The 26817-nt window shown below is 45.6% G+C and overlaps 1 protein-coding gene across 38 annotated transcripts in view; it reads right to left on the minus strand.

Annotated features, from left to right (window-relative positions):
• Positions 1-10013: 10013 nt before the first annotated feature.
• Ank3 (ankyrin 3) overlaps positions 10014-26817 on the minus strand; it is a 484120-nt gene continuing 467316 nt past the window's right edge. For 26 of the 38 annotated variants that reach the window (XM_037199680.1, XM_037199672.1, XM_037199690.1 and 23 more), the window contains 5 exons: positions 24972-25058; positions 19578-19661; positions 19390-19446; positions 18016-18101; positions 10014-11500 (listed from right to left, as the gene is read on the minus strand). In XM_037199680.1, the coding sequence (XP_037055575.1) occupies positions 18036-18101; positions 19390-19446; positions 19578-19661; positions 24972-25058 (294 nt within the window). In that variant the 3' untranslated portion in view covers positions 10014-11500; positions 18016-18035. The remainder of the gene's footprint in view (positions 11501-18015; positions 18102-19389; positions 19447-19577; positions 19662-24971; positions 25059-26817) is intronic. The other 12 variants (XM_037199674.1, XM_028877239.2, XM_028877242.2 and 9 more) reach the window with 3 other exon arrangements.

Consider the following 26817-nt stretch of genomic DNA (forward strand, 5'->3'; position numbering starts at 1 on the left):
AACACCTGTAACTGTGGTTCCGGGGGATCTGGTGCCCTCTTCTGACCTTTCTGGGTGGTACTCCATATGCAGGAAAAACCCTCACACACGTAAAATAAAGATAAATACACTTTTAAAAAGATGGTGCCCTTTCGTGTGCAGTGATGGTCTCGGGTAGCTCAGGAATGCTTTGAGGGTTTAGGTGGTCGGTCTCAGGTTTGAAAGCCTTAGACTCGTGCACTGTGATTCTGCCGGATGCATACAATTGTGGGCTGTGTATGATTATAGCTTTGCATCCAGTGAGCACCTCCTGTTAGCAAAGATGTTGAAGAAGGCAAACACATGTGATGTAGGATTGACAAGGCTGGTTGCTAGAAGAGGGCCTCAGTTTCCCGACAGCATTTGAGGCTCTTGAAGGTGAGCTTTTATTCTCCATGCTTACCTCCTATTCTCTCTTTTGGTTTGGTTCTGTCCCAGACCGTGTTCTTGTCTCTAGAGGGGCCTTTTTTTTTCCTCTTAAAGCTCACTCCCTCCATCTGCCGAGGTCTCATTCCTCTACAGCTTGAAGTCCTTCTTCATGTCTTTGAAGTCTCATCTCGGGCTGTTCTTCCACCGTGTACTCGTTCATTCAACTGGTGTTTTAGTGTGTGTAAGCTGGCTTTTGTGTGTAAGGCTCCCTGCATGGCTTTGTCAGTTAATTGTATCTACAGTGCTGTGAAGACCGTCATTATAATTATAATATTAAAGAACCACAACAGTCATGTGCTCTGGAGGTTGAGGCGTGTTTGAAGCCAGTCATGAGTTAGAGGTTATTCTGGACTATGTAGTGAGTTTCAGGCCACCCTGGGCTACATAGCAAGACTCTGTCTCAGCAACCACCAGGACAACAAAGTTCCATCGAACACAGAGGCAGCCAACACATGGAGTCCTGGCTGTGAACCGGCCTGTTCCTGCTTTATCTTCAAGTACATAGTTAGTTCACAGGCCCCTCCATGTTTTCCTATGTTGTATTTTAAAACATATCATGGTTTCCTGACTAGATTAAGGCTTTTGGAGTTCACAGATCCTAGCTCTTGTTTCTTATTTGGGCAGGTAGACATGACGTAGATGGATATGCTTACATACTGGGCTTTGATACAATATACATGAAGTAGCAATTGAGTTGAACTTGCTGTCTGTCAGTATTTCCGTTTATCTAGATCCCATTCCTCCACCTCCTAGAGATTCCCAGCACCAGCTCTGGGTCAGAATTTCTTCATCATAATATTTTGTTAGCGTTAACAGAACCCTGTGGTTTTGGCTGGGCCATTTGCCCTCAATCATTCTTTAATGGTACTGGGACCTGCAGTATGTGATCTTTGGTTTTTATGTTTATTTTTTAAGTGTGTGTGTGTGTGTGTGTGTGTGTGTGTCTGTGTGTGTGTGTGTATCTGTGGGTACCTGTGGAAGCCAGAAGAAGATAGCTGATCCTGATCCCCTGGAGCTGGAGTCACAGGTGGTTGTGAGCTGCTGAATGTGGGTACTGGGAACTGAACACAGGTCCACTGCAAGAGCAACAAGCACTCGTAACCACTGAGTCCCCTCTCCTGCCCCAGTATATAATACTTGACTCTTGTAGAATGACAAAACTTAGATCAAAGCTACAGACTGGGCAATGAGGTGCTGCAGCCATTCCATGACTGGCCAGTCAGGCTGTCTGGTTATCCTGTCCTCAGTCATCGCTTCACTGGCGAGGTTTACACTCGGTCAGCAAGACGCCTTTTCCCTAGCACGGGTGTTCCAGAGCAGCTGCACTGTTCTGGGGTGACTCAAAGGGAACCATTTGAATAACTGATGCTGGGGTGCACGTCAGATGATATTAACGATGTCTCATCATGTCCTTGGCACAAGATGGGAAAACACTGTGATGGGTGCCTGCCAGCTGGTGAGAACACTCTCACAAGGGCTGTGGAGAAGGTGTTCTCTCCGACAGTCTCTCTTGGCAGCGAGCTGTAGCCAACCCTCAAAGGCAAACCGAGGTCGTTTTGATATTTCTGAGTCAGTCACTGAAGATGGGCCTGGTGTTCCTTGACTTTGACACCACTGGAAAGATGTGTGTCCTGAGCTGCACCTGCTTGTGTCCTGATCCGTCCTTCGCTTAGTCAAGAGGCCATTAGTCCCCATCAGTGCCACCGCTGTGGGGACAGCACTGCGAAAGCAGGATGATAAAGAGGGGACAAAATAAGATGATCTTGCTGGCAGACGTTATGGAGGATACAAATGGTGATGTGCTGAGGGTCAGGGTACTCTGGAGAGGGCAGCCCCGAGGAGCTGACATTTGGAGGCGGAGTGAAACCTCCCCCGATGAGGGGGGACAGTGAATTCAGATGGGCTGGGATTGCTTGAATGAACTTGTCTTTCTGCAGCCTAAGGGAATCCACTGCAGCTAGAACGATGTTACAGGCAGACGCCTCTGTATCAGAGTAAGGACTGAACCCGGTTGTAAAGTGCGTGTGATTCTTCTCGGGAAAGCCTTGCAGTCGAGAATGTCGGGACCAGGCGAACCTATCAGTATGCTTAGAGAGACTGTTGATTGGCGTTGCCACCCAGCTTCCTGTTTTAAAACAGGCAGTGGAGGCGTCTCCCACTGAAACCCATCAGTGGCCTGTTGACCTAACCACTGGTCTAAGGTGTAGTGGGAGAAAGGAGCGAGATGACATAATGAAATGTAAAACTGAAGTAATCTTTCAAGGGGGTTCCATGGTGTGAAATCCTGCAGGGGACAACATGGTGCGCTGGGGTAGTGGCATGGACGCCCTCTCCGACTGACTCAGAGAACACTACACTGTGTGGGGGTGAGGTGACTGGCGTCTCTTTGATGATGTGCCATACTACACTGGCCTGGGATGACTGAAGTCCCTCTAGCTGATTCAGAACGTCATTGGTTTACAGAGGGACACCTCTGGAGTGTGTGATTAATTGCACATCAAAAAAAAAAATCGTATAGGGGCTGAAGTGGTGACGACTTGGTAAAGGTGCTAAGGACCCAAGTTCAATACCCAGAATCCTCCTGAAAAAGGCCAGGCACAGTGGTCCTCTCCAGAAATCCCAGTGTTGGAAAGTTAAAGATAGGGAAATACTTGGGGCTCACTGGCCATTCTGCTTGGTGAGTCCCAAGACGGTGAGAGACCCTGCCTTCAAAGTCAGTGGGACAGCGTTCCTAAGAAGCAAAAGTCAAGGTTGTCCTCTAGCCTCCACACATACCCGCACACACATGAACATTTATACACACATTTGCACAGCACAGCCCACAACTGTATGCATCCTGCAAATTTAAGAGAAGTGGTGGGCTTGAACGCATGAGTGATGGGCATGCTATATATTGGGCAAAAGAATCTGAAATAGTTGTCAACATTTTTTTTTATCATTTATTTATTATGTATACAGTGTTCTGCCTGCAGGCCAGAAGAAGGCACCAAATCTCATTATAGATGGTTCTGAGCCACCATGTGGTTGCTGGGAATTGAGCTCAGGACTTCTGGAAGAACATACATCGCTCTTAACCTCTGAGCCATCTCTCCAGCCCCCAGTTGTCAACATTTTAAACATTACACCGCATATCCTTTGTGGTTGACTATGGTTGTGTCTCACACTCTCTTACCTCTGCCCCAGACTGGGGGTTAGTCTGGAAAGCATCATGAAAGGAAACATGAATAGAACCACATCTGAAAGCATGTGCTCCTATTTCATTATTCAAGGCTAGTTCAGGGTCGGGGTTGAAGCAGTGGAACTGGGACGTGGACCCATCCTCAAAGGCCACGATGTGTGAGGCACAGCCTGCTTCAATCCTCTGTTATTTGAATCTTAGATGGTCTTTTAACAAAACACCCAGAGCCAGATATTGAGGTGCAAGCTGAAAGATCAGAGAAGCAGAGCACGCCACAGCCAACCTCACCTCGACAACTTCTCAGCCGATACTGTTTTCTCAGACTGAAAGCCTCTGAGTCCTCACCGGAAAGGGTCTCAGCTGAACTGCTTTAGTTCCTGTCTCCTCAGCCTTATATACCTTTCTCTGCCCTGCCATTACTTCCTGGGATTAAAGGCATGTGTGCTTCCCAGGACTGGGGTTAAAGGCACGTGCTACCACTGCCTTTCCACACTGTTTCCAGTGTGGCCTTGAACTCACAGGGATCCAGATGGATCTCTGCCTCCCAAGTGATAGGATTAGGGGTGTGTGCCACCACTGGCTGGCCTCTATGTCTAATCTAATTTGTCCTCTGATCCCCAGACAAGCTTTATTGGGGGACACAATATATCACCACAGCCCTCTACTTCCCATGGCCTGGTTCCCACAGATGATTGAGAATGTGACTTCTGTCACCTCTGGAGCTAGGAGACACAACTTTATTACAGCTAAAACATGTCACTACACCACCTATGAGGATTATGATCTCTTCCTTTACTTTTTGAGAGCCCTATATCCTAGAATGGGATAAGCTCTTTTTGAATAATGTGTGCATATTCCTGCAGAGTGTGGGTGTGCATCCAAACAGTGGTCTAAGAAGATGTCAGTCTGTCATTCTGTGTCTTATTCCCTTGAGACAGACTCCTTCCCTGAACTCAAAGTTCATTGTTTTTGCTAGGCTAGCTGTCTAGTAGGGTCTCGAGATCTGCCCACATCTAGCCTATTGTGTGATATTTTGTTTGTGTTCTGATAGATAAAGCTTGCCTGGAGATCAGAGTGCAGAGCTAACCACTAGTTCACCATAGAGGCCAGGCAGTGGTGGCTCACATCTTTATTCCCAGCACTTGGGAGGATCATGCCTTTGGTCCCAGAACATGGGAGGCTCATGCCTTTAATCCCAGCATCGGGAGGTGGAGACAGGAATATCAGGCGGGTGGAGACAGGATCCCCAACCCGCATTCAGTCTGAGATATCGTAGAGGTGAGAACTCTCGAGTGAATGCTGCTCTGCTTCTCTGATCTTTCAGACTTCACCCTTGTTATGTGACTCTGGGTTTTTATCGATTAAGACTAATCAGGATCGTGCATCATTAGCCCATCCTCAGCTCTTCCGACTAGGGTACCAGGTTGTGTGGTGGTGCCTGGCTGTTCAACACATGAATTCTGGAGGTTCAAGTCCAGCTCCTACCTTTGCCAGCCAGCGTTGCTCCCACCGAGTCCCCTCCTGGCACCTTCACAGCCTTTTTCCTTCTTTTTTCAGGCTATGTCTGGGGAAGACATCACAAGAACAGATGTCGTCAAGCTGAGCGGGGAGCGGGGAGTGTCTTGAGCTCTTACCTTCACCGATCGAAGCTCTGACAACCTACAGCGGTCTATGCACAAGACTGAATTGTCAGGTGTGAACAATAGCCCCGAGGTGGGATCTACCAGGGAAACCAAGCCAATCTAGGTGTGTGAGGCTGGACACTTACTGTACACACTCTGTGAGCCCACATGTGCACTGTGCTGTGGCCGACATGGTCCTTCTTTTTCTTTTTCTTTTTTCTTTTAAGTCCCCCCGCCCCTATTTATATTTTACCTGTATGGTGGTTTTGCATTTATGTGTGTCTGTGCACTGTGTGCATGCTGGGGGCCAGATGAGGGCGATGGATTCCCCCGGTACAGAAGTTAAAGATGGTTGCGAGCTGCCATGTAGATGCTGGGAATTGAATCCAGATCCTCTTAGAAGAGCAGTCAGTGCTCTGATTCACTGAGTCATCTTTCCAGCCACTTCCTTATTCCTGAGGGATAAGGAAACTACTAGAGAAACTATCAAGGATGCAGTTTGAGTTCTGACTCGTGGGAGTGTTCGTTTGGTATACCTAAGTTTCCACTGTGGGTAAGCAGAGGTTTTGGAGCAAGGTTAAGATTATATGGGTCTTTATGGATGGGAGAAAAACATTGTGGTGAGTTTAATTGTTTACACATAGACCCAGTATTGTGGGAAATAAGACAGGCTTGTATTCTCGGAGCGAGTTAAATAACTTTTAAAAAAATGTTGCAAAGTTTATATTGAAGTGCTCTTTATAGGTCTTTCCAATCCCACTTAATTTTGGTTAGCGAGTGTGGCCCAAAAGTGCAGTGGCTTTGCTCAAAGGTTACGGGGCTACCACACTCCACCTCACACCACCTTCTCCTTTTCCCAGCATGTGCCAGGCAGACTGAGCCGCTGAAGCTGGGTTTCCGTGTTTTCTTGGGTTTATCTGTCATGGCATTTCTGTCCTCTCCACCTTGAGGGTTGGGGGAGGGGACTGAGTGATGCTTCTCATGCTCAGGTGGGCGGCGGCGGAAGAATGGTGGTCGCTGAATGTGGGGACAGGATGAGCTTGGAGAAACAAGTGGCGGGCCTTTCTTTTTCCTGTTGACTTACTCCTTTATTCCAGGGTGGGATAATAATGAAGTAGATTCTGAGCTTGCTCAAAAGGAGGGTTTTAAATATTATAGGCAGGACAGCATCAATTTACCGCTCTCCCTTTCTCTCAACTGTAGTGAAGGAAGAAGACTGGGAATTGAAATGCATAAAATTGGTTGGGTTTTAGAGGCAACAGGGATAAAGGAGGTGGAGGGTAAGTCGAGCACATGTTCGCTCTCTGTGGCTGGCAATGGCTACTGCCGAGAATTCCAGAAATGGCATGATCACATCTTCAGATTTTAAAGAGAATTCACACTGAATTTTTACTTAAAATCACTTTTTTTACTTTTTTCTTCCAAATGTTGCCCTTCAGTTCAAATTCACGTAGTCCAAACATCTCTGCAGGCTGGAAGTGGCCCAAAGAAGTCCCGGATGTAATTTCTGGACCCTTTGGTGCTTAGCAACCCAGCAATCACTTAGCAACATCCCGAGGCAGCCAAGCTGTTGCAGCGTTCAGGATGCATTGCCCCATTTCAAATAGCCCATTTTCTCGGTGGTGAGTGATGAAGGTAAGGATTAGGACCAGGGCTGGGGAAGGGACCCCCACTTTGGTGAACGTCCAAGTGTGTAGGTGGGTACAGGATGATGTGTGTCCTCCCTCACAGGGCCACACGGTTTCCTCTGAGGACCTGGTAGTGAACATCACACAGAAATCTTGTGAAAGACCAAGGAGTCAGCCCGGCATCCAGTTCTTAATGTTGTGCCACAGTTTAAATAAGAGAACACCAAAGTGGTCATTTGAAGGTATCGGGGGCAAATGAAGCAGGGAGGTGTTTCCCCATCCCCCTTTCTTCCTAGAATCCCCTGGTAGACCCAGAGAAGAGATTCCACCTATTCTTGCTCCTAGTGTATACCCTGTGGTCCCTGCATCTCATTACCCTCAGGGTCCTATGAGCATTGTCCACCCCAGCTCTGCCGTGGGACTCCGCTAGAACCGGGGAGGTCTCTCCGAATGTCCTACAGAGTGGAATGCCCGGCTGGTTCAGGAAGTACAGGGGACAGAGGATCCAATGCCCATCTTGCGGCACAGAGGTGCAAGGAATGTCATCGTTCCTCTCTATAACCATAGCTTTAGATTCTATTAAATAAGTAAAAGCGTGCTGAGGCCGTAGCTTGGTAGGTAGAATGCTTGCTTTGAGTTCAACCCACATAAACTGGGTGCAGTGTATATAGATCTGTAATTCCAGCATTCAGGAGGTAGGGGACGATAGGATCAGAAATTCAAAACCACTTTTGCTTACAAAGAAAGTTCAAGGCCAGCCTGGGCTACATGAGACCCGCCTTTGAATGAATGAAAAGCTATTTGGCCCCTTACTGAGGATGCTTGTCAGGATCCACTCTCTAATTTTTGTTTTAGGAAACAGGGCACCAATGAAAATAAAGACGCCACGCCGTTTGTCTCTTATTAAACGGACTTTTAAAAAAATGCCTCAGATACCAACCTTGGAAATGTTGACTTCTCAATGATTTAACCATCTGTTCATGTCAGAGAAGCAATGCCACATGGTTAGGAAATGGTACATCTTTTAATATGCCAGGGCCCGGCCAACAAGACAAATACCCAGATTCACCTGGAGGAGGCATGAGATTCTACGCTGTGGCTCTGCCAGGGGCTGTCAGCAGTTGCTAGTCCTGTAGCTTCCATCTGGGCTCTGCACAGTCAAATGTGAGCTGGTGCTTTGAATAAAAGGCGAGCAAACCACATTTTCCTTTGCTGTTTATTTACCATGGAGAGAAACTTCCAGTGAATCACCCCCAAGGTGATGCTAAAAAGAACACGGTGGAATGCTGGAATTACCAAGACAGCGGCTGCTTGAGTGGCCAGTGAGGAGAATCCCTCCTAGAAGCAACCCATCACTTGGTAATGCACTCAGTAACACCTTTCAGGTTAACAAACGTAAGAGTTTGGTAAAAATATAAAAAAAAAAAAAGAAAACTGGCCCATCTCAGGATTTTATCAGTCACAGTTCATGTTTTTTCCCCTCTTCCTTTTTACAGAAATGTCAAAAGAAAAACTTAAATACATTTGAATGAGCTGGCAGGTCAGACTATACTAGAAATACAAACATATGCTCCACTCAGTGCATGTCAATACATAAGTTAGAGATGCAAATAAAATCTATCATCGTTTCAGAGGCTTCTGAGTCACTTCATGGCTTTGGCATCATATGAACCCCTCTACCTGTTTCTGCAGTCAGGTTTCCAAGCATGTACCCTAATTCCTTCTTCTCTAGTAAGTTTCTAGATCAGAAAAATCTCTAGCAAGGCCAGGGGGCAAGAATTCATAGCTCTTAAATGCTAGATTAAGATTCTTACATCCTGATTTTAGTTTTACAGGAGCTTTGAGGGCAGTTTTAAAAACCTTTCGGGAGTGGCAGCCTGTCTGTAAAGATGATTCTGATAAGGGGAGGGGACATCATACAAATGACATGCAAATGTACTCTCCGCTTCCTTGTCTGGAGTGGCTTCTCTAGACCAAACAGACTCTCTGCAAACCTGCCTGGTACCGCATCCGTTCTGGAGAGCATTCACCCACTTGACAGCCACCTTCAATGGACAGACACTGATAGCCTTGAATGGCATTAAGCACTCACTTAATTCTAAATGGTGCCTGTGACGATCAAACTTAGTACCTGACTCACACAGTGGTTGTAAGAGCTGAGTCAATGAATGGAATGTATTTAGAAGTTACATAGTGTGTACCTGAAATTTAAGGATGGTGACGGATGCCACCCCTACTGCACCGTGCCAGGCTGCGGGCTGGGGTAAAAGTTGGAATGGCATGGCATCTTTCCCTATGGAACTCAGAATCATGAAGTGAATGGGCCCCAAATTCCAAGTGCCTATCAGGCTAAAGTAAGACATGGGGCTGGTACATGGGGGACCACACATCTGGCTGGGGAGAGCAGGGATCACGGCTTCAGTGTCTTTTGGAATAGAGGCCCGCTGCCGCCAAATGTGGCTTCTCAAGAGAAGTCATGTCCAGCCGAGGGGCACAGGCCTGTTCGTTGGTAAGCAGAAGGCTGGCCAGGTCAAGGCCAGCTGGGACACGTTAGCGAGGCCCTGTCTCAAAAATATCAACGGGCGGCAGATGGCACCGCCCCGTGGTAGTTCACTCATTTAGTGTGCAAGAGGCCTTAGGGTCACTGTCCAGTACCAAATAAAATAAAACTTCTCAATTTGTAAGCTCCGACAACAGATGTCACTTAAACTAAACAGACATTTGAGATTTTTATCTCAAATACAACAACAAAAACCCAAACCACCAAAAAACCCAAAAGCAGTGGACACAAAAACTAAACAAATGTTTTCTGGGCTAAAAGCCCGTGCAGGTGGATGCTTCCTGAGAGCGTGGATCAACGACTTCTCGACACATTGGCTGTATAAACCCCAACTTCTTTTGTGGGGTGGGGCAGCCTGAAGAGATGTGAACAGAGATGACTCCATCTTTAATTTTTGGCTCCCCCACAAAATGAACAGTTTATGCAGCACAGTTTATCCAAAGGTGGGTGTTCTCGGGGCGAGAACAGAATGGTCCAGACTATTGCTTTAGTGACCAGGGGCACAGACAGGGCCCCTGTGACTAGGGAGGAGACAGCTGCGCTTTGCCAGAGGACACAAGGACACTGTAGAGCCCAGGTAGTTGAAGAGTTGAACACAATTTATTTTATGCTTAAATTATTGTCTAGGGTATCCAGCGTCTGCTTCTCTCATACATGTCATTTAGAGCTAGGTGTCCATCGAGGCCGATTTCAAGTGAAGATAATGAATGTAGGAACCTCACCGAAACCCAAAGAAAAATGCCCTATAAAACGCAGCCTTACTAACCTAATAGGACACTGCTGGGTGGTTACAAGTGATCGGCTTACTGAAAGGGATCTACATCTCAGAGCCAGTACACAATACAGTGATTTTTTTTTTTTTTTTTTACAGTGTGCTGCCATTCTCCTAGATACAGGTTTCCGGTCAGTCCATTTTTAAATACCCACAGCTGGGGCCTCTTGTGAGCACCATCCACCTCTACAGTGGCAAGCATTCCCCCTGTAAGCACTAACAGCTCCCCACCTCCCACCCCCAAGCAACTACTGTATAGTTTTATGTGGTGGTTTTTTTTTTTTTTCTTTTTTTTTTTTCTTTTTTGGTCATTTCATTGAAAAATTGGCAATAGCAACAAATATTAGATGAAGGGCTTTGTGTTTACAGATAAAATCTCCTGTGTTGCAGGAGACTGTAGTGTTTGCAAAATTGGAAAAGGTTTAATCAAAATAAGGTGATATGCATGCATCAAAATATTAGTATTCTGAAGAAAAAAAATTTTTTTTTCACAGAACTACAGAATTCCTCATTTTGGGAATTATTTAAATTTGCAGCAGTTTTTTTTTTTTTAAAGATTTGCATTTTCTTTTTAAAATCAAGCTAGCAGTTTTGCGTGTACAAACATTGTAATTGCTAATATACAAGAATCAGTGAAGAGTCCTCCCACACCCCAGAACCTCCTCCTTGTCCAGGGTGAAGTCACTTGGGACTCCTATTGTTAGATGCATTTTGTGATACCTTGTTTGTGTTCTATGAGGCAGGTACCTATCAACATTTATTCTATTTTTTTCTGTTAGAATTTACAGTGTTATTATTTACAGCAAAACTATTGATGTTTTTTTTTTCTTCAATTTTTTTTCTTTAAAAAAAGAAACAAATAGTGTTTATACCCTGACAGTTTGGGTCCAAGAAAAATAAGGCGAGCTGTTGTGGATTTAGTAATTTTAGAGTTTCTTCCTGGTTTGATCATCCCATCTTCTGTCCTTCCTGGTGCACAGTTTTTTTTTCTTCTTCCTTGAAAATGACACCAAATTACTCGAGATCAAGTCTGAACAACATGGCTTCTTGTATCTTACAGTACACATGTGTCAATCCTGGGAATGAGAGTGAGTTTCCATGCTCTGTAAAATGGCTCATGCTAAATAAAAAATGTGAGTAATTTTCTTCTTCTTCTTTTTTCCTTTTGCATTAAAAAAAATCATGTCCTTGATGTGTGGAAGCAGCAGACCCCCACTCCCTTCTTGGTAAATATTTTCCTTCCGGCTGATTCTCTGGTGAATTTCTCAATACTGGCAGTACGAACACGTGGTCCTGTGGAAAGTGAAACGGCAGGCAGTGAGTTTAGTTTTCATTTCATTTTTTTTTTTGTTGTTTTATTTGAGACAGGGTCTCATGCAGCCTAGGTTGGCCTTGAACTTGCTAAGTAACCTAGGATGACCTTGAACTCTTGATCATCCTGCCCCATCCTCTCCTAATCACAGTACCTACGTTATGTGGTGTGGGGTCTGAAACCTGAGCCTACCTGCATGGTAGGCAAGTCCATCACCAACGGAGACACATTCCTCACTTTATTTTTGTATATAGAGGAGAACTCATCTAGGACTTCCTTGCTGTCCATCATAAAGGGTTCAGAAAACAAGGGCGCAGTTCCTGTTCGTAGGGTGGGCTTAAGCTGCCTGGACAACAACTCAGAGGACCAGACTCTAGACCATAGGTTCCCAAACTGCTGCAACCCACACAGGGGTCGAATATCAAGTATTTACATTACGGTTCATAACAGTAGCAAAATTACAGTTCTGAAGTAACAACAAAATGGTTGGGGCCAGGGTGGGGTGGTCACCACAACATGAGGAACTGTATTAAAGGGCCGCAGCGTTAGGAAGGTTGAGAGCCACAGTCCAAGGGTATCTCAGGAAACACTCGGAAGTCAAGGTGAGAAGCTGACAGGCTGGAATTCCAGCACCAGGTAGTAAGGAGTGGAAGCAAAAACCTGTTTGCTCACAAAAACCAGCCAACTCTCTTCTGTGGCTCACAGAGAGCCTTTAGAATCTATCTGCCTTCTGCCAGGAACAGAGGTGTCCTGGTGACCTTGAGCTTGTTTACCCAGACTTGTTTCTTTCTCTCTGGGTGGATCACCCATGACATCCTGCCCTGTGTAAACACCCTCAACAACTCTTCCCCGGCTGTCTCCCTTCTGGGTCTGGCTGCCTTTTTCGTGTGCCTTGGCTACTGACCTCCCTGGCCCAGGTCACCCGAGATCAGAGCCAAGAACACCAAAGTACCCACTCCTCTGAGATTTCAACGCTTGCCCTGATCCGGGAAGGAAAGTGACTGGCTTCAGTAGCTCCGATTACAGACGGTAGGCAAACCCTGTCCATCAGGATTCTCACACCTTGGTTTCTGTCATTAAATCCGTATCTTCCAGGCACCAGGCTGCTTACATGGCTCTGGGATCACATCACCCTCTTCACCCAGGGAGAGGGAGTTCCCAGCACTATTCTGTAAACTTGCCCTTGTGTGTCCCAGCTTCATCAGTATGGAAAGTTTTAACGTACCATACTTCTATGACGTAGAGTTTAATAATCTCTAGTAAGTGTCTATAAACAAGAGACCACTAAAAAACTGAGTGAACTCCCATCTGTTTGCTTTACATTTTTTAATAACCAACTTATCTTCCCAAGTTAATTTTGGATTAAAAATACAAAACAAAGCCTTTGTCTTCTCAATATAAGCCAACATTGTCTCTCTAGATAGAGTGGGTTTGTTTTTACTACTTTTTAAAGTTCAGTTAATTATGTCCTTCTGTACTGTGGGTATTTTTTTTTTTTAAAGCAGTAGTTAACCTTCAAGTCTTTCTGGTTCTCAGGCAGCCAGAATGTGGGTTCCAACCCCATGGCTATAGGAATGCTAGTGGATGGATAACCCTGTATATAAACATCTTATACCAAGGGCAGTGTCAAAGAGGATGAGAACCCTGGCTAAGCAATTAGAAAATGAACTGTGGTGAGAGCGCCCTCTAGTGGCTGGGATGTTGTGAGGCCAGAGGCCATGGTGATGACAGCAGAAATAGAATTGGGAATCCCCACCTCCTCCAACCCCCCCTTCTCCCCCCTCCCTCGTGTAGAAAACGAAGGGAAAGGACTTAAGACACATTCAGAGGAGGGGCATTTCCATGGGTTTGGCCTATCCTTTCATATGTGAACGTGGGAGAAATTTGCAGCCATGCCCATGCTTTTAGATTAATTTATTTTCATTGTAAGAAACATTTTAGCAGATGCTTAGAGACCACAGCTCCAGGTCCAGTATAGGCTTGGGGGTAGAACTCAGAGTCCCTTTAGAGGCCTCTGGAAATACTCAGGTTTTTTATTTATTTTTTTATTTTTTCCACACCTGTAGCCCTCATCAATCCAGCCCAGTGCACAACTGGGAACTTATTTCCCAATATCCTCCACTGAAGTCACATTCTCCCCCAGTTCTCAAACTGGGCTGTGCGGTGGGATTTAATAAGTCCCAGTGCCCAGTCCACACCTACAGGGGACGGGGTTGAAAACACCCCCCCAACAGTATTGGATCAAGCCTGAGTGTCAACGATGGGTCCTGGAGGCGGGCTTCCTAAGGTTTAATGTGCACATGGCCGTCTGGGGTGACCTACACTCGAGGCTTCTGGTTTTCAAGATCAAGGGTAAGCCTAGACATTGGTTTCTGAGGCCACAGGTGCTGCTGGCACTGCTCCTTGCCTCTAGTCCTACTTAGAGAATGCAGGCAGCATGTCCATCAGCTACGCGCAGCATTGCACACGACCTTCGGTTGCCCCTCAGTTTCTATCCACTTGGACGTTCCTTCTCTAGTCAACATGGATGGAATTCCTCTCCATCCCTCCTTTTAAATCCGTCTCTTTCAAAGTGCAGACTCCAGGGCTCTAAAGAGACAGATCCTCCTTTGCAGGTGACCTCTCACCTGACAGCTTCCACGGGCTCTGCTCTGGGCACACAGAGAACTGCTCGGATCTTCTGTTCACTCCCCACCTATCTCCCCCACCCCTCCTCCTTTTCTCATATGGCTAAGAATGTTTTCCCTTTTAATCTTTTCTTTTTTTTTCTTTTTATTATTAAGAGATTTTCTATTCATTTTACATACCAACCACAGGCCCCCCTTTCCTCCCTCCTCCCGCCCCTTTGTGTTATGTTTTAGTTTAACCTGTGTGTGCATATGCATGTAGTACCTTGTACACCATATGTGTGGAGGTCAGAAGTCAACTTGTGGGAGCCGATTCTGCCCTTCTATCATGTGGGGCCTGAGGACTGAAATTCAGGTTATCAGGTGTCTTAAATTGCTGCGCTAAGACACCGTGACCAAAGCAATTTATAGAGGAGTTTATTGGGGCTTCAAGCTTCAGAGGGTGAGCCCAAGACCATCATGGCAGGGAGCATGGCAACAGGCAGGCTCTCAGATAGACTGAGAGCTTACATCTTGATCAAGAGCATGAGGCAGAGAGCTAAGTGGGAATGGTGTGGGTTTTGAAGTATGACACACTTCCTCTGACAAGGCCACACCTCCTAATCCTTCCTAAACAGTTCTATCAATGGGGGACCAAGCCTCCAAATACGAGCCTACAAGGCCATTCTCATTCACGCCTCCACATAGGGAGTGGTGGCAGGCACCTTTTCTTGTGGGCCACCTTGCTGGCTCATATTTCTTTTTTAAAAGCAGTAATTTTCACTATAAAAGGCAACTATAATCTAAAATTAAGGTTTGCTTTTCCTTTAGTTTTTGTTTGGTTTCTTTTTGGAGACTGAGTCTCGCGTAGCCAAGGCTGGCCTTGAACTCTTGATCTTCCTGCCTCTGTCTTCCCAAGTGCTAGAATTAATAGACGTGCACTAGCACACTTGGCTGAGAACTTAGTTTAAAACAGCTCCCAACTCAGAACAGATTTCCTCTTCAACTAATAGCAATAAATAAGGCCTTTTTGCATTGGCTCTTTCCTAGCGGCTTGAGGTAAAAACAGCCAAAGCTTCAGAGCCGGCAGGAAAAAGCAAACACACCAGGAACAGACCGGTGCATATTTTTAAAGCAAAAGAAAATGCATTTCTTTCGTTTTTACTGAGTGGTTATTACCTATCTGGCACTGTCCTGAAGTGAGTTGCATCAATCCTAATAACGGGGCAGTATTATGTCCCCTCCAGCACAGGTAATTAAAACAACAAGGGCGTCAGGAAGGGCCAACAGCCACACTCCCTGGCTTCAATTCTGTCTCCGCCATGTATCAGGAAAACAGACAGAAAACTGTCTGTACCTTGGACACATTCTGGGAAAAGGTCCCAGAGACAGGGGCCGGAGTGGGATGAACTGCCTCAGTCTGTGAAAGGGAGAGGGGTGGCCATCACCTCCTCTGGCTTTGTCTGGGTCTCTGCTTCATTCCTTGGTAAAAAAGGAACAGGCACCCGAGGCTTTACTCACGGCCTCAGTTTACTGTGGGAACCACTGATAGTGAATGTAGTAAACCACCTTCACCTGGGGAGGGGGCTGGGTGGCTCGGCGGCTGCTGTGACTTCTGCTGGCTGCCGCCGTTATGCCTGCCTTGGCAAGCTGCTCGTCTTGTTTCCTGCCTGCTTCTCCTAATACTTTTATAACAGTGCCTTCTAACGGGGGCTTCTAGGGGCTCAGCAGCCATGGCTATGAAGCAGTTTACACGTCTGAACGGACTGGATTCTAAAACAGCTCTGAGACCTGTTACCCTTATCCTTCTGCAGGGGGTTATTGTCGCTCCTCCAGGCTTCATTTCAACCACTCCCTGTTCCACCAAGGAAATGACAACATGCATTAGGTAGCTTGACCAAACCCATATAGTTGGTAAAAAACTTGGTGCCCCTATTTATTCCCACCCCCTGTGCCACCAACGGCCACAATGAACGACTGCCATTGGGAATCACTGATCGCCACTGTCCCCTAAACCTTGCGATAGTCCTGCCTCAGCTGCTAAAGAACTAGGGTGACCTGCATGCACTTCCCAGCTCTCAGGGAAGGATACATGAGTATGTGAGTATGTTGCTGGGGACCGAATCCAGACAGAGCCTCGTGCATGCTGGGTAAGTACTCTACCACTGAGCCTAGCGCTGAGTGGTTAGGCTCTTGCAAGGTTTGGGTTAGCCTGGACTACAAAATAAGAGCTCTCCAAAGGCCATGGGCTATGCAAGTCAGCTCAGCGGTGGAGCTGTTGCCTTGCACATCGAATCACTTCCTTTTGGCTTTAGGGTGAAGACCAGAATCCCCACAAATGAGTAACTCGGGCTCATTAAAGCTCAGCTGACTTGAGTCTTTGGGGACCCTCCCATCCCTGCCAGGTCAGGTCTACAGTGAGCCCCAAGGATGAGCATCCGTGGTAGCCTGTTAGGGTTCTTTCCTAGTTCTACCGCTTTTATAGGACTGTGGGCAATCTTCTTAACCTCTTAGGGCCTGTTCCTTATGTTAACTAGGGATGCCAATGGCACTGATCCAAGAGGAGAGGCTGTGAGAACTGAAGAGCCACACAGAAACACACAGAGAATTCTGTTTCCAGAACATCTGGGGCTCCTCTTCTTCTTTTTCAACCTCATCAATGGTCACAACATGACGACGGGCTCCCACCCAGAGTCCACAGCATGAGTTTAGTGCAGCAGGCATCATGGGATTGCTAAATCCACTGTGCACCTCACAGAAGGCCAAGGAAAGATACTGTAGAGCAAATACTGAGAGGACATTTGTCGGGCAGAATGAAGGATCTACCTGGGAGGGTGGAGATGGAGCTCAGACATAAATCGCTTCTCTGACATGCATGAAGCCCTGGGTTTGATTCCCAATACTGCATAAACTGCGCATGGCATGCTGCTGGACTGGAATCTAAGCAGTCCGGAGGGGAGGCAGGAGGATCAGGAGTTTAGGGTCATCCTCAGGTACATAGGAAGTACAAGTCCTGCCTAGGCTCCAAAAGACCCCATCTCAAAAATAAAATTCTATCTGAGCCTTAGATACCTTAAATGAGATTATTTCCCAATTCCTTATTTCTGCACGCAAATATCAGGGTTCCTTGTTGGCAGGGGAGGACAGATAAGAAAATGAGACTAGAATTCCCACTCTTTGTCAATTTGACCCAGGGGACTGAAAGGACAGAGAGAAGACGCCCCGAGGACACAACTTTCCAAAACTGTTTTCTCAGACCCAAATTATCTTTCTGATTGTATCTGTATTAAAAAAAAGAACAATGTGAAATCCAGAAATATAATGTTAAGGGAAACAAAGTCCAAACAAATATAAACACAGCTCACTTATTAAATATTTAACTTCTAAAAAGCCCATATGACTCAACCTCTTAATTGTGTTTAGGTTTACAAAAAAAGTTGATGTATCAGATTCTATTTATTTAACTCAGACTTGGTGACAGTTCTGTATTGACCCAAACTCCTGGGGTTGAACACAGTCCATTGGAACTGGCTTGACAATCTTCCCACTGGAAATGGCTGCTGCCTGTTAATGGGGAGCCTCATGGTAAGAGAACAGGAGACTTGAATATATTTTTATCTGTTCCTGCAGATGCCATGTACACATGGAGGATTTTTGTAGACCCGGTGTGCATATGTGAATGTACATATACATGTGTAGATACACACACACACATACATATATACACATACACATAGACATCTATATTCATATGCAGAAAAAGAGCAGGGATGACTTCATAGTTTGTCCCAGTGGAAAAAAAAAGAGAAAGATGTGCGTCACCTATTTAGGGAATCTAGAAAATTCTTGAGACTTTTAAGTTTCACTGTTGACATAAGTACATCTCCCACCTGGACTGACGTCACTGTCACTAGTGGGTCTTTTTCTCCACATTCCGAATTTCTTTCTTCGTCTTCACTTTATAGCCTTCCCCCTGCTAAAGGAGAGCACACGTTACATTTCTGCGGAGGAAGAGTTTGGGAGCAGTTCCCACGCTGGACCCCGGAGGCTGCAGGAGGAAGGAGAAGTGGTGAGGCCCACGGGACATCCTCGGACACAGACGATCTGCTTGGCTCGCCTGCACAGACCAGCTCACCACGGCCACAGCATGCCACAGCACATTCAAGGTAACCACAACAAAATGAGGCGTCATAGCACAGAGGGTTAATGATTCCAGAGAGCCGCCAGCCCGTTTCCTAAGGGCTGGAAGAAATCGTCCTTGATATTCACAAGGCACCTGAACCCCAACTGTTAGAATCGTGATCGATGATTTTTGTCAGCCAGCAAAACCATAACTAGTCTGTTGTAGTATGACGGGGACTTCTTAAACAAGCACCAAGCCAGAATTAAATGCCAGGGCTGGTCCGACTGCTTCTCTTTATTTAGTTTATGGAATTACCAACACTGTCCCCTCTCCACCATGGTCCAAGACAGCACCAGTTTCTACAGATTGGGACTGTCTTTCCTGGCTATCAGGTACACACTTCTCTGAGACTGAGGCACATTTAGTTTTTCCTTCAACAGAAAGCGTGGTGGGGAGGGGAAGGGGTCTGGTCTTTATTCTTTTCTCACCTGGTCCTCAGTACTTTTCAGTTTGCTTTTTTTTGTATGTAAACATAATATTTAATACTTAACTTCCTACCTTTAAATATGATAAAGATTTGGGAAACAGCAAAGCGTAATAGCAAGAGTTTGTCTTTGGCAGGAAAGGGTTCATTGGGTCAGTCACACTCACAGTTCCAAGTTGGTTCTGTGTTAGCACGTTGGACATGGGGCTACACAAAGCATGATGTGACGGCGAAGTTTAGATTTTTCTACAGAATATGATGGGCAGGAAAGTTGTGAGCCAAACTCTGTTACCCTAACAGTGTCCTCCTCCCTCAGTGTCCTAGACAGGCACCGACTGAATGCCAAGTGTGGGCCCTCTCAAGGGGGCTGTTGATGGTCACGGATTCTACCTTCTCTTTCTCCTTCCAGCTGGAACATTTTGTCTCTAACAAATGAACTTATCTCTGTGATGATTCTGACCGCAGTAAGTACGTCACATTCAGATGTGGCATGAAGAAACGTGGTTGGTTGGACCCTGTACAAAGCCTACGTCAGAAGACGCCAACCCAGCATTCCAAGCTTCCACACTGTAGCAGTCACTCTGTTAGTAAGGCTTCCCAGGGGACTCACAGAAGATGCTACCCTCTACTTCCTCCTTGGCAACCACGCTACATTACCACTTCATCCTGCTTTCTCTCCTGTGGGCCAATCCGTCTTATTACTTTCCGAGTGATCTGTTGGAAGCAACAGAGAGATGTAGGGACTATTCTGTGTCACGAGGGGGCGCTATAACCTATCGCAAACAATGGTGCTTCTCATGCAGAGCATTTCAACTCCAGAAGCATGAAATCTCAATGGTGATTACTTTTCTGGTGATGAGGTTGCCTTCTTCATCAGTAAACTGTTCTTCTGTGACAGATTCACCAGGGATGGTTTTGGCTTCCTCCCCCTAAAGGATGTGGCAGAGAGATGAGAGAGGGGAGTGTGGGTGGGTATCGATCCAGGTCCACAGCACACCACACGGCATACCGCACAGGCTCTGGAACTGCAGAGAAGTCACAGACTGCGTTTCCCTCTCCAGAGAAAGCGAAGATTGACTTCATAGCTGGTTAGCGAACGGTTCACAACCCTCGATCTTACACCTCAAGCATGTATTCAGGCATGTATGGTAGTTGGCAGCAAATTCCAAAAAAATCCATAAGTTTAAGATGCAGTTAGCCACAGAGAAGCCAAGAGGCTTCATTGGTTGAAACAAATATTAGTCAATCATTAGTAGTAAGAATAGAGAACTCACTCAAGCACAGCACTACGTCATCAGTCACACCGTAGGTTGAGGGATTTTATGGAGCGAGCTCTATCTAATTTGAGTAAAGACAGTTTCTGAGCTGAGAAGATACTTAAGAAATCATGTACTAAGGGCAAAACACTTTAAAAAATGATGATGAGCAAAGTTCAGGGTAGAGAAAGTCTTATTTGCAGGGGAGGGGAGGGGAAGGGGTGCTGACGTTTTCACAGATTGTACGTGAGAGTAACTGGGGTGGTGTGCCTGACCACCCTCACTACCATCGGCCAACCGGGTGGAAAGCTCAGCCGACGTTTCTGGAAACTGCCACAGGTCTTCTGAGTTCGCCCTTAGTCCCGCCCACTTCTGTCCAGTTTCTGTTGACTCAAATGGGGAGGAAAGGGTATAGAGGTTGCACATCCCAACACTCTGAAATGTGCAGCAAGTGTTTCACAGGGGAGCTAGTCTTATTTCCTATGTTTGGTTTCACATATTTTGCAAAAATCCCATTTTATTTTAAAGATAAAGGCATAGAGACAGCAAAAGTATCAATAAAAGGTGATGGGAGGTTTTTCCTGTAGTTAGGGCGTGAATGATGTATTTGAGGTAATTCTTCTGAGCACCCAGCTTTCTGAGTGGTACACAAGGAAAGACCTTAGGAGACTCCAGCAAGACAGAAATCCATTTACTGTGCTCTGAGTAAGCCCTTCTGTGTGAAGATGCTAATTGTGAAATTGTTTAAAGAACCCTGGGAAGGAATGGGAGAAGTAGGCATGGACGTAAGCACAAGGGACATATATATACAAGTGAATTGCTGACTTAGATTAATACCTTCAGAAGACTCAAAGCCCTACTTATCAATAACGAGCCACATTGCTTCTTGCAAATGTTCCGGAAGGTGAGCCCTTCCTTTGTCCCATTACTGAAATGTACTCTTTACATGCAGTCAATGCAGATGGCTCTCTTTAAGACCAAAACAAGTTGTCTAATGATGGAGCTCCTCACTACACTAAAGGAGTAGATTGTACTAGAAGGTCAGTAAAGATTTATGGACTAGGTACTTTAAAAATCTGTCTCTTTACCTCTCTGTCAATTATGTTAGAGGTCAAATGTTTTCAAGGAAAGATCTCTGGAACCTCTCTAATGGGAGCGAGACAATCATTAATTAGCTTTTGAAGACTACTGTACTTTTACATAAACAAAACCCCCTCTCCAGTCTTCCTTACAACAGAATTTCTGGCACCCCCCTATTTCAAAGGGACATCATGGTGCTTATGTTTTGGGGGTCTTCATCTCTGGTAGTCTCTTTAAGGATGGCACAATGGAATTTCCTCTTGCACCTCTTTGAGAGCATTACTTTTTCTTTCCTTTCCTAGACTTCTCTGAGTATCAGGAATGACAGTATAAGGTGTGCTGGTTTGCTTTGATGTACATGATAAAATATGAACTTCCCAGACCAGATGGATGTTACATATTTTGCAAACATCAACAACCTGTCTAGGTGGCAACCGATTGTGCTGGTTAGTTTTATGTCAACTTGACACAAGCTATAGTCATCTGAGAGGAGGGAATCTTAATTGAGAAATTGTCTCCGTAAGATTGGGCTGTAGACCTTGTGTAGAGCCTTTTCTTAATTAGTGATTGATGTGGGGGTGCAGTACATTATGGGTGGCACCACCCTGGGCCAGTGGTCCTGGGTTCTATAAGAATGCAGGTCGAACAAGCCAGGAAGCAGCACCCTCCATAGCTTCTACATCAGCTCCTGCCTTGCCTGAGCTCCTGCGCTGACTGCCTTCAGGACTGGACTGTAATCTGGAATTATAAGCAAGACACCCTTTCCTTTCCAAGTGGTTTTTGGTTATGATGTTTCACCACAGCAATAGAAACCTTAAGACATATACTCTAAAAGACCTGTTATACATCTCTGTGTGTGCAAGTGTGCATATATAATCTGTGTTGAAACAGTCTGAAATTTGTGAAGCAGAAGTGATGGACATAATTTTACATTGTTTTGAATTCCTTGGTTATGGGGAAGCATATACACAAACTCTTTGAATTCCACCAAAAATGGTGAAAATGAATACATTTGTATTGCACAGATAGGCCAGGCTTACCAAACTTGATGACAGTTTGGCTGTGAGTTGATTTAAAGATTTTACCTTTGTAGTCACTGGATTTGCTAAGCAAATATACTCACAGAACTGAACAACCCAGCTGAGCCCCTGTGGGCATTTGAGACTGCGCGATTATCAAACTATATACAAAAGAATGAATATGGGGATAAATCTTCACTTACAAATGGAAGGGTCCCCATGTGGACATGAAGAGGCCAATCCCTAAATCATACTGGCAATGGATTGACTGTGTGAGCGGAGCTGCTTACACTGTGCCGTGGAATCCTGAACACAGCAATTCCATATGGAGATGCTTCCCAGGCAAAGCTACCAGGTGGGGCTAGAACAGCCCTGCATGGCTCCCAGTGCTGACATGAGGACCCGAGGGCTTCCCGTGGCCCGCAGTGTAACAGGCCAGTGCAGTCCCGTGCTGCTCAGCCTCTGGGTAGCAGGTCAGATTCCCACCCTCTTCTGTGTCACGGGGAAGCCTGAATGGCCAAATGCCTGACTTAGTTTAGCAAAAGACCCTCTTGTATGTCTTCTGTGGGACAAACCCTTCACCACCAGGTCAAGGGCTGCGCTCTGCTCCCAGAGCTGTTGCTGCCTAGCCGCCTGGTTTTAAAATACATCAGTTCATCTCCAAGCATCCCTCGGGTCATCTGCACAGTGCAGTGGCTTCTGGGTCAATGACCTTTTAGGTCTGAGCAGTCTCACTTTACGGTTTGGATGGCGAAGATTCTCATGCTATGTCTGCCACACACTGCCACCATCCCTGGACTCTGCTAGACACCCACACACAAACTAAAGAGAAAACAGAGGCGGGACCCTTCCCGCCTGCCGTTGCTATCCCAACAGAAAAATACTGACCAGAAAGCATCCTCTGTATGTCGGGTTTGTGGAGCTGTAATATCCCGTACAGTTCAGGCTACTTAGCTTTTGGTTTCTCTGTCATAGCGAAAGGCATCGCTCAAAACTGCTCTGTAGTGATTTCACTCTGAGGACGATGCCTCTTCCCAGCTCCAAGACCATCCATCCTCTGATGCTGCTGCTTATTCACTTTCTCTAAGTGGAGCCCAACTTCAAGGGGGTGGGCATTTGGGTAGATTGTAGATTCACGTCTCACAAAACCTACAGCCTTCGAGTTTATTTTAGGGTTGTCAACATACGCTCTTAAAAATACATGAAAGCTGTGTATCGTTATTCCTATGTTAAGCTCAAATGCCCATGTTACTCACTCTAATAAAACTACTTAGAGGCTGACCTGCTGATACATGTCCAGAAGGTCAGGGGACCAAAGGAAGAATCTTCATCAGCCCAGAGGTGTGGCTATTGCTGTGTGAGTCCTTTGTTCACTCCCGCGGGCCTTGTTGTGTCTGTATTTTTAGGAGGGTTCAGCTAGCCCTTATATGAGGCAGCTGTGGACAAGATTGGGGTGAAGCAAGAGAAGCCTTGCTGCACGTGCAGCATGGAAAACAAGTTGCCTCACGGTACCTTCAATGTTTCTCTAGATGTTTCACTGTATCATTCATGGGCGTGAGCAACGAGACTAGATAAACCCGAGTCCTTGCTCTGCCATCTCGGAGAGCATGTGAGCAGTGACTGACTGTGCCGATTTTACAGACAGCACACCAGAAAATACTCTGTCGACATCACTAAATGGGCGTGCCCGTTAGGATTTCCACAGAAGTGACTCATGGTGTGAACAGCATCTGAGGCACTCACTCGCTGTCCAGTTGGGGGAGAGCTCACAACGCAGAAAACCACTTAATGGCAAATGTTTTTAGAATCTTTGAAAATTTGTATTTGAGCAGATCTGACGGTCCCCCTCCCCCCTTTCATCTAGTCTTCATGAAAAAGTACAAAGAAGAGGATTAAGAAATGTAGGGAGCTGGGCAGTGGTAGTGCATGCCTTTAATTCGGGTGGATCTCTAAGTTCGAGGGCAGCCTGGTCTATAGAGCTAGTTCCAGGGTGGCCAAAACTTATACAAAGAAACCCTGTCTCAAAAAAATAAAACAAACAAAACTAAAAACAAACAAGAAAGAAGAAGAAGAAGAAGAAGAAGAAGAAGAAGAAGAAGAAGAAGAAGAAGAAGAAGAAGAAGAAGAAGAAGAAGAAGAAGAAATGTAGGGAACCTAGTTAAGGAGCTTCTTAGCTCTTGGCCAAGTCTTGTGACATTGGGATTGTACACCATTCTCATGTCAAGAATTGAAGGTGAGTGGTGGGCTGCAGGGAGGTTCATGTGGACTTTGCCATGCAGAGGTGAGTACTCGCACAGACCATCCTGGGGGAGGTAATGCAGATGGACAGTGTTTTCAGCTAGCTGTCTGAAGGTGGAATTTTCATTTCTAGCAAAAACTGCTTCCTAGACTTTGAAATTCAGCTCCATTTTTGGCACGTGTTAGTATAATTAGAACCCGTTTCTAAAGTTTTCCTCTGACACACATATCCATGCCAGGTGTGACCTAAAATTCTCAGTCACTGCCTAATAATGAGAAATGTGTTTTCATTTCCAAGACTAGGCAGCGGGATTCTCCTTGGTGTTCCTCTCTCTTCCTCAGTTAGATTCTGGGGTATTAACTGAGCACTGTGTTCACTACGAACTACCTTCTCACCATACAGAATCCTTGCTTTCCGAGAAAGGCAAGCTACAAATGCCAAGAGTTCTCAGACAGAATCGCAGCTGTCTCGTGGCCAACAGGCCTGCGCAGAACTCACACTAACATACAACACGGCTTTCTTTGGGGCGGTTCTTTGACAAGCTTCCAAACAGAGCGCCAGCTGGTTATCAAACATGCTGAACTTCCCAGAGTGCGCCGCAGCCTCTAGACACAGCAGCAACCCGCCGCTTCTACCTGCTGGTACCTTTATAATCACACGCCGGCGGATGACTCGGGTCGTGACCCTCCGCTCCTCCTCGGAACTTGAACCACTCCCGCTGGAGCTCAAGTCCTGATAAATGCATTTTTAGTATAATTTTATCATCATATTGAAAACAAAAGACATTCTGAGAAGGGAAATCAAGAAAGAATTATATTTACTTATTTTCTTCCCCCCTAAGGAATAGCAAGATACATATTTAAGAGAATCCTGAAAAGGGAGAGGGAGCTCTGTGTGTGTGTGTGTGTGTGTGTGTGTGTGTGTGTGTGTGTGTGTGAGAGAGAGAGAGAGTGAGTATGTCTCTGCATGTTCATGAATGTATGTGTGTATACAGGCATGAACACACATGTTCATGTGGATATGTATGACTGGGTGTGTTTGTGTGTGTGCATGTGTGTGCATATGTGGTGTCTGTGTGTACAGTGAAACAATAAGGTAATTAACTGGATGCTGGTGGCACACCACTTTGATCCCAGCATTCAGGAGGCAGAGACAGGTGGATCTCTGTGAGTTCAAGGCCAGCAGCCTGGTCTACAGAGTGAGTTCCGAGGCAACCAAAGCTACACGGAGAAACCCTGTCTCGAAAAACCAAGAAAATAAAGGTAATTATAATCCGTTAATAATACAGCATTTTGGCTTTAAAAACTAAATGTTAATAGCTTGATGAGGTCTTTGTATTCCTGTTTAAAATAGTTTTTAAATCTGCCTTTGTTTGATTTGAACTTAGGATCTTATCATTTAGGCCATATTTGACTTGCTCTCTACAGAAAGAGGCATATGCAACTTTTGTGGAATTTTGATTGAATTTGTTAACTTTATTGAAAGCTGTCTTTGAGGTGGACACACCAGACTTGTCTGTACCAGGAGATTATCGTCCACACAAGGTGTTCAGTAAGAGCTTTTGCCAATGAGTGAGGGGGTAAAGACGTGTGAGCACCTGAGGGCTTTTTAAGGACCCAGAATGAAATGACCATGTAATATGGAACATTGCTGGGACTACAGGATCATAAGTTCAAGGCCAGCCTGGGCAACTTAATGAGACCCTGTCTCAAAATTGTGTGTGTATGTGTGTGTATGGTAGACACAGCTCAGTAGTAGAGAACTTGCATGTGTAAGGCTTAATAGTTTACTCCCCAGGTCCCGAGAGAGACAGACAGATGAACAGAGAAAGAGAGACACAGTAATTCAGCAATTCAGGAGTCTGAAGAAACTATATGGTGGCAAATAGTTTATCATTCAAGTGGGAAAATACTGTTACTCAGTAAACATTCTTCATCACCATGGTTAATTGCAATGATAAAATTATACAAATGAACTCTAATGGTCAGGAAGCCAGGGACTGTGTAGTTAATACCATTAGAAAAAGTTATGTCTGTACTGTGAAAATAGTGTGTGTGGGTGGAGTCGGGAGACTAGTGAAATCCCTACAGGAGGAACAGGCAGTAGGTAAAATGAGTGTAAAACGGTAGCTGAGTGGGTAACACACTAGGTTACAGTGTTCACCAACAGTCCACTGACAAGTAGTTGAAGTGTTAAAGGTCATGTTAATCTTGAGTTCATATGAAGTCCCACTGGAGAACACGGTTCTCAAAGTAAATCCCAGCCAGTATCTGTGCAAGGAACAGAACTTAAATCACATTCCCTATTGTATTCTTCAAGTTTCACAACAGGACAGCGAGTGAAAATGATTTAAGGAACATATTAGAAAAGTACGCAAAGTTAAGAGAAAGTCAAATTCACAAGAGGACAGAATCACCCAGCACGAGTCCAGGATGAACAGCCTGGGGGAGGCGGAAGGGGAAGTCTGAGTTATTCATACACGGACTGTAAG

Source organism: Peromyscus leucopus, chromosome 16_21, assembly GCF_004664715.2.
Source record: "Peromyscus leucopus breed LL Stock chromosome 16_21, UCI_PerLeu_2.1, whole genome shotgun sequence".
Classification (NCBI taxonomy): Eukaryota; Metazoa; Chordata; class Mammalia; order Rodentia; family Cricetidae; genus Peromyscus; species Peromyscus leucopus.